Raw genomic sequence first — 8,232 nt, 5'->3', positions numbered from 1 at the left:
AAAGGTTTCAATTCCACTGCAAAAGGTTTCATTCCCGCTGCAAAAAGTTTCATTTGAATTGCAAAAGGTTTCATTTAATCTGAAAATGCTATATATCAAATCATTTGTTATAAAAATAATTGAAAATTTTAGAAATAATATAAAAATGTAGATATTTATAATCAATAAAAAATCGTCTTTGTCAATATAATTAATTAATTAATTTAATTTAAGAACTACTAAAAATAAAAATGTTTTTTTTTTATTTTTCCTTCTATAAATTTAAAAGTTTCGTTTGATTTGCAAAAAGTTTCATTTCGGTTGCAAATGGTTTCATTTTGGTTGCAAAAGGTTTCATTTCCGCTGCAAAAGGTTTCATTTCCACTGCAAAAGGTTTCAATTCCACTGCAAAAGGTTTCATTTCCGCTGCAAAAAGTTTCATTTAATCTGAAAATGCTATAAATCAGATTGAAGAAGATGTTCAAATTTACAAATAGTCTATTTGTGGTCTGTTCCAGAATCTGCAAGAATCTACTAGTTTAGCAATATTTGTCGATACCATAAAGGGAAGGAATCGGTTATCTAAGCAAATAGTTTTACATTATGTTATGAATTGCGAATTATCTTTCTAATAAAGATATTATATGAATTGTGCATGGTAAAACTAAGAAGGTAAAGTCATGCAGTCATATGTTAACATTTTTTTTTTTTCAAAAATATTCATTTTACAACACCTCATTATAAACATTAATGTTTACAAAAACATTGTGTACACAGGAATCAGAGATGGGAACCTGTTTTCTACGCAGTGAAATGTGACAAGGTAAATTACAGAAAATGCAGAGATGGACATCTTATTTGAAATGACCTGACCTTCTTAATTGTATCATGGAATTGTGGTAATTCTATGAAAATGTTGTGAATTATAACACTGGATAAAATATTTTAAAGAAAAATAATTAAAAAATACAGCTTTCATGTGAGGTGATTTTTATTATCGAACGTTTCAACGCCCCTCTTTCACACCCCTGCCAAAGAGGGGACGACCTCCGGACGATCAGCATCATGATGGGAATTGAGTTGGAAATTGAAAAACAGCCACAGAAATCTACTTCATCAGCTATTTCAAAAAACAATACAACTTACATATATAAGTAAATTTAAAAATAAAATTATTCTAGATTTTATAATTTCTATACTCATAATAATGCCAACATTACAGTACACAGAATTAAAATCAACACACATCTTACTAAGAGGTTTATCCGTTGAATAATTCGTGTGGTGAAAATTTGTGCGTACTAATTCATAGCCTCTATTAGATCTAAAAGTAACAATTATTCTAATAGATGAGATTAGGAAATCTGAAAGTATATTACCATTTAATCTTTTTAGTATCATCATTGAGTCCAACATAATGCGCATGCTTTTTAGTGTAGGCAATCTGTTTAACTTTAACCTGCTAGTAAAGGGTGTTTTCTTTTTAATCCCGATAGACTTTGAAATTGTAAAAAATAACACAAACAATTTAATTTTAATCAAAAGTTTTTTATTCGAGAGATCAATACGTGACATTAAGGCTGGAAATACATAAAGCGCTTATCTGGCTAGCTTAAGTCATCGGCTGGCTTCTTTGGAAATGAACAAAGGAGCCTAGGGCCAAAATCGAACTAAGTCAACCTAAACCTCCTTTGTTCATTTACGAAGAAGCCAGCCGATGACTTAAGCCAGCCAAATATGCGCTTTATGTATTTCCAGCCTAACAGTTTAAAATGATCTCGGGTATATAGGCACCGCGGCTGTTCTTGACCAAGTGCATTCTGGACGTCCATTTTTTGGCCACTTTTTCGAGCACTGCTGGCCGTATGTCACGAATAACACGAACAATGCTGGCCTCCAAGGCGTCAATTGTTGCTGGTTTATCGGCATAAACCAGTGACTTTACGTAGCACCACAGGAAATAATCGAGAGGTGTCAAATCCCACGACCTTGGAGGCCAATTGACGGGTCCACTTCTCGAAATCAACTTATTGCCAAATGTTGATTTCAATAAGTCGATGGTTGCGTTCGCCGTATGGCACTACGTCCATCCTGTTGAAGCCACATCTTCTCCGGATCAATGTCAGCCATATTTTTAAACAAAAAACCATTGATCATGGTGCGGTAACGATCTCCATTGCCCGTAACGCGAGCTCCGGCCTCATTTTTGAAGAAAAAAGGTGCGATAATGCAACCATCGTGAAAACCGCACCATACGCTGCATTTTTCTGGATGTAATGGAGTCTGTAGGGTCTCTTGTGGCTTGGTCTTACTCCATATGCGGAAATTTTGCTTATTAATAAACCCGTTAAGCCAAAAATGCGCCTTATCGCTGAACACAATTTTTCGATATAACAACGGTTCATTTGCCAACTGCTCTAGAGCCTGATTTTCAAAGTAAATTTGGATAATTTCGTAGCGTTGTTCAAGCGTGAGTCTATTCATAATGATTTGTCAGAGTATACTGAAACAAATAAAAAAGTTTCATCAAAATTTAATTTTTTGTGTTTCTTTTTACAATTTGAAGTTCTATCTAGCTTAAAAAACATCCTTTATAAGGAGGTAAAACAATATAACTACACCAGTGAAGATTTCTCAGAGCAAAAAACAGAAACAGAAATTGTCTTTGCACTGATTCTATTTTATCAGAGTTTATTGCATATTGAGGATCCCATACAACGGATCCATATTCTAATTTAGGTCTAACAAGAGACGTAAATAAATGTTTTGTTATATATGAATCAAAAAACTCTTTAGCCCATCGTTTTACAAAACCTAAAACACTATATGCTTTATTTACCATTGTTATTACATGACTATTAAAATTTAATTTGCGTTCATTTATGAGCAACAACAACAGTCCTACAAAGATCTCCTAAATTGGTCCGAAATGAAAGACTTTCTAAAGAATAGTTTTGAGATAGTCCAATTTGAGAGGAACTACAGACAAGCCAGTTTCGCCTGAAAGTTAAGCTCAACTTTTAATATTATACAAGCAAGATCGCCACATAAGGACATATCCCGATTTCCATACTTTCAGACCGCCAAATGCAGAAGTAAATACTCGTGCAATACATGTAAAATTCCCACCATTCCTCGTTACATTTTGAAAGGAAGAATATTCAACAAAAACATGAATCAAATATTACAAATACCAACTTATTTAGTACTTCTCCATCTGCTAATGAGTAATATTCTCATCAAACAGGAATGAACGGTGGTTCACGACTCTTTTGCAAAATCAATTTTCACCATAAGAGCATTCATTTACCCTGACTCACAAAATTTTTTTCTCAGTGAAAAAATCAGGAAACCGCTTCAAAATAGCTACTTATAGCTTATCTGGTGTAGGAGGCATTGTCTGTGCCAAACTGCATCAAAAATATAACATTCAAGCTATGATTCTACCCAATCTTATAAAGTGTCTGCCATTAATTTCTTTTAAATTGCCAAAGGCACCAGATCTGCAAATATAAAGGCGAGAATAATAGAAGTGTGGGGTTTATTTACACTTAAATGTAATTGGGTCAAATAAAAACGAGATCATTGCAACCTCTATTATGGAGGAGCCTATTGCCAATACTGCCGACAGAAATGATAAGCATACAAAAGAAAAACGTGAGCGAAAAAGATCATGTATTGGTAAACACACAAAAGAAGAGGAACAAATTAAGATTCTCCGCCAACAAGTAGCTTCTCAAGAGAAAATTTCGACCGCAATAGAGAAGCGGACAGATTTGGCAAATATGGTGGGAGCAGCAAATTAAATTACTGACTGGTATTTTATGCAAAATGGCCGAATCTTTGAAATTATAACAATGAACAATATATGCGACAATTTGGAATACTTATTACAAATCCCTTTCAAGATAATATACATTTACACATGGTACAATGATATCAAGGTAGGGCTATGATACCATATGATTTTATTTTTTTTATTTTCTTGGCCTAATATGTCATCTTTATTTGTTTATGTATGTGTTCTCTTTTCAATAACAAAAAAATTGTTCAGAAAAAATTCAAATTCGGGTGTTTTCAAAATGTTAATTTCAACGCATGCATCGACAAAATCTAGAGTTTTTGTAGCGAAATAATCCTTTAGAGATATATAGTACATGATTTTGAAAAGAAGTGTTGACCTTTCATTCAGTTATCGCGGTTTTCAATTATTTATTCAAAATAAATACAACAAGTTATTTGATTTTTTATTGTTTTGATACTAATTCTGACATTACAAGCCAAACAGGTAGACCTCTATACTTGCAATTTTTTCAAAGTTGACCTACCTTCTCTTCATTGTACCATGCATTTACATAGTTACAACTGCTGGTTAAACCAAGAAGCTGTAAAGCTAATAAATAATGCTGCCGAATACATTTGACACTTGTTTATTTTGAACAACTTTTATGGATCATACAGAAATTCACGAGCAAACAATATATGTGGAATTATTTTATTATTTATCTAAGGTTTATAGCAATTTGTTCTCTAGATGCCGCATATGATGGCATATTATTTTCATCTGAATATAAAGTTCTTCAGTGTAATCCAAATAATCCACATTTTGGGTTATTACCCAATCATGTTTGTAATAACTGCAAACATTTTGTAATGTACAGACTGTATTAACAATTTGTTGGTTTTTTCGGACTGTAGAAAAGTCCTCGTGACCCAAGTATGCAAAGAAAACGGGGTTTCGTATCGTATTTTGGCGTGTCTCTCATTGAACTTGTTTTGGTGCTGTTCAATTGGGTTATTAAAAGGAATCATCATATACGGCATTAGTTTGTAAACGGAATCTCCTACAAGAACTTTCGGAATCCCGAATAGAACTTTCGAAAGCAAAGTTTTAAATTCACAAGTATACTAAACGAAGTAACTAAATATTTGTAGCATTAAACCATTTGAAGAATCTTCTTAGAATTAACAAGTAAAAAAACAGCTTATACCCTCCACCATTTGGAGGGAACTTGAAAATTTTTCAAAAAGAAAAACTTGAAGATGTGAATCTACATACGATTTTTATTGTCATAGTCTGTAAGACCCATTACGAATTTAAAATTCAAAATTTGTTACAATTCCGGTGAACAATGTCGCACAAAGCATAAAAATACAGAGTATCGGGAGGTACCGTCATATGGGGAACTATACGAAGACGTGGACATCCATTACGAACTTCAAATACGAAATATGAAATAATTCCGGTAAATAATGTCGGTAAAATCATGAAAATACCGAACATTGGGAGGTACCAATATATAGGGGCTATACAAAGACGGGGACCTGCATACGAAATTTTTTTCCATTAAAATCTCCCAATACGGAATTTGAAACGATTTTGGTGAATAATGTTGCTGAAATCATCAAAACACCGAATATCGGGAGTTACCGTTATATGGGGGCTATACGAAGACGTGGACCTGCATACAAAAATGTTTATCATAGGCTGTAGTACCCATTACGAACTTAGCCTTCTATCTCAATTCGTTCGAAAGGTAGCGTGATTAAAACAGACAGACAGACGGACTTCGCTAGATCGTCTTGGAATTTTACGCTGATCCAAAATGTATATATTTTGTAGCGTCAATTATAAATATTTCGAAGAGTTACAAACGGAATGGCAAAGTTAATGTACCCTCCATAGAATGGTGGAGGGTATAAAATAAATTGGCAAATAGAGCCAAAGAAGATATTCCCGTGAATCCTAAATAGAACAAATCCTGAATATATACTGATTTTTAAGCAAATTCAATTAATCAAAATTATATTTAAAGAGCAGGCTGAGTTAGAGCATGCCAATGTATTTAATTCTAAACTTAGGGAGATAAAACCTGGACTATAGGCTTATAAGCAAGTTTTCGCGATAATTGGGAATAAAAACAAGTCAAAGGTGACGGAAATATCGGTAAATGGAAATAACATAACTGATTGAAAAAGAAAAGTTAGAATTTATGAATTCATTTTTAGTCTGTGTATCAAAATTCTCCTCCAAGTAGAAGTTCTTCATATGTGAATGGCACAATACATCAATCTATTTCTAGTGCACCAGATATAATGCTTGAATTTTCTAACGATACTAACGCGTTGAACTGTCAAAATACCTGCAATTTCACGTCTTTAAATTCCATCGAAGAAATTGTAAAATTAAAAAATAACAAAAAATTGTCGGTTATTAAAGAAAACAAGCAAACAAACAAGCTGTGAATTCGGGGAAGTTCGAACTTTGAATAATTTATAAAAATTCCGATGGAAAATACATATCATAAATGTACCGAATATAGGGAGTAACCTTTAATTTGGAACCTATGCGAAGATGTGGACCTGTATATCAAATTTTTGTCATAAGCAATTGCGATATTCTGATATGAAACTTAAAGCAATTCCAGTGAATAATGTCGCTATAATCATATAATAAAATACGGAATATAGGGAGGTACCGTTATATGGGACATTTACGAAGGCGCGGAACTGCATAGACAATAGTCGATAACAGACTGCAGCACCCAATATGAACATACAATACGAAATTTAAAACAATATTAGCTAAAATCATCAAAATACCCAATTTGAAGGGGGTACCGTTATATGGGACCTTTACGAAGTCGTGGACCTGCAGGGACAATTTTTAGTGACATGCTGTAGCACCCATTACGAACTTACAATACGAAATTTAAAACTATTCCGGTTGACAATGTCGCTAAAATCATCAAAACACCGAATTCGGGGCGGTACCGTTATATGGGACTTTTACGAAGACGTGGACCTGTATAGACAACTTTTGGTGACAGGCTGTAGTACGAAATATGAAGCTATTCTGACGGATAATGTCGCTAAAATCATGAAAATACCGAATATAGGGAGGTACCCTTATAAGGGACCTTAGACATTTGACGGACATCGCAAAAACGACATAGAATTACTAGCTGAACCCGGTATATGGAACCCGGTATTGAAAATCAGGCTCTAGAGCAGTTGGCAAATGACCGGTTTTGTGTTTTTTTTTTTTTTTAAATATGGATGACATTGATCCGGAGGAGATGTGGTTTCAACAGGATGGCACTATGTGCCATACGGCGAACGCAACCATCGACTTATTGAAATCAAAATTTGGCGATAAATTGATTTCGAGAAGTGGACCTGTCAATTGGCCTCCAAGGTCGTGGGATTTGACACCTCTCGATTATTTCCTGTGGGGCTACGTAAAGTCACTGGTTTATGCTGATAAACCAGCAACAATTGACGCCTTGGAGGCCAGCATTGTTCGTGTTATTCGTGACATACGGCCAGCAGTGCTCGAAAAAGTGGCCAAAAATTGGACGTCCAGAATGCACTTGGTCAAGAACAGCCACAGTGCCTATCCGAAATCATTTTCTGTTAATCACTGTTAATGTCACGTATTGATCTTTTGAATAAAAAAAAATTTGATTAAAATTAAATTTTTTGTGTTATTTTTTACAATTTCAAAGTCTATCGGGATTAAAAAGAAAACACCTATTACTAGCAGGTTAAAGTTAAACAGATTGCCTACACTAAAAAGCATGCGCATTATGTTGGACTCAATGATGATACTAAAAAGATTAAATGGTAATATACTTTCAGATTTCCTAATCTCATCTATTAGAATAAATGTTCCTTTCAGATCTAATAGAGGCTATGAATTAGTATGCACAAATTTTCACCACACGAATTATTCAACGGATAAACCTCTTAGTAAGTTGATTTAAATTCTGTGTACTGTAATGTTGGCATTATTATGAGTTTAGAAATTATAAAATCTAGAAACAGAAATCTGTAACTGGTTTTCAATTTCCAACTCAATTCCCATCATGATGCTGATCGTCGGGAGGTCGTCCCCTCTTTCGGCAGGGGTGAGAAAGAGGGGCGTTGAAACGTTCGACAATAAAAATCACCTCACATAAAAGCTGTATTTTTTTAATTATTTTTCTTTAAAATATTTTATCCAGTGTTATAATTCACAACATTTTCATAGAACTACCGCAATTCCATATGACCTCATGACTTTACCTTCTTAGTTCTACCATGCACAATTCATATAATATCTTCATTAGATCATTAGAAAGATAATTCACAATTCATAACATGATGAGTATTTTTATGTTCCAGAAATGCAAGAATGTAAAACTTTTTACTTAGATAACCGATCCCTTCCCTTTATGATATCGGCAAATATTGCAAAACTAGTAGATTCTT

General features: G+C 33.8%; 1 protein-coding gene and 1 long non-coding RNA gene across 4 annotated transcripts in view; one reads left to right on the top strand and one right to left on the bottom strand.

Moving 5' to 3' along the window:
* Window positions 1-1,735: 1,735 nt before the first annotated feature.
* Window positions 1,736-8,232, bottom strand: part of LOC131800808 (putative uncharacterized protein DDB_G0282133) — a 75,968-nt gene continuing 69,471 nt past the window's right edge. The window contains exon 10 of one of the 3 annotated variants that reach the window (XM_059118526.1): window positions 1,736-2,482. In XM_059118526.1, the coding sequence (XP_058974509.1) occupies window positions 2,456-2,482 (27 nt within the window). In that variant the 3' untranslated portion in view covers window positions 1,736-2,455. The remainder of the gene's footprint in view (window positions 2,483-8,232) is intronic. The other 2 variants (XM_059118522.1, XM_059118521.1) reach the window with 2 other exon arrangements.
* Window positions 5,610-6,453, top strand: LOC131800810 (uncharacterized). The gene is made up of 2 exons (XR_009341596.1): window positions 5,610-5,926; window positions 5,989-6,453. It is a non-coding gene; the product is annotated as an uncharacterized LOC131800810 (long non-coding RNA).

The sequence above is a fragment of the Musca domestica genome, unplaced genomic scaffold (genome assembly GCF_030504385.1).
Source record: "Musca domestica strain aabys unplaced genomic scaffold, Musca_domestica.polishedcontigs.V.1.1 13, whole genome shotgun sequence".
Taxonomy (NCBI): Eukaryota; Metazoa; Arthropoda; class Insecta; order Diptera; family Muscidae; genus Musca; species Musca domestica.
This window is presented reverse-complemented; position numbering and strand designations above follow the sequence as displayed.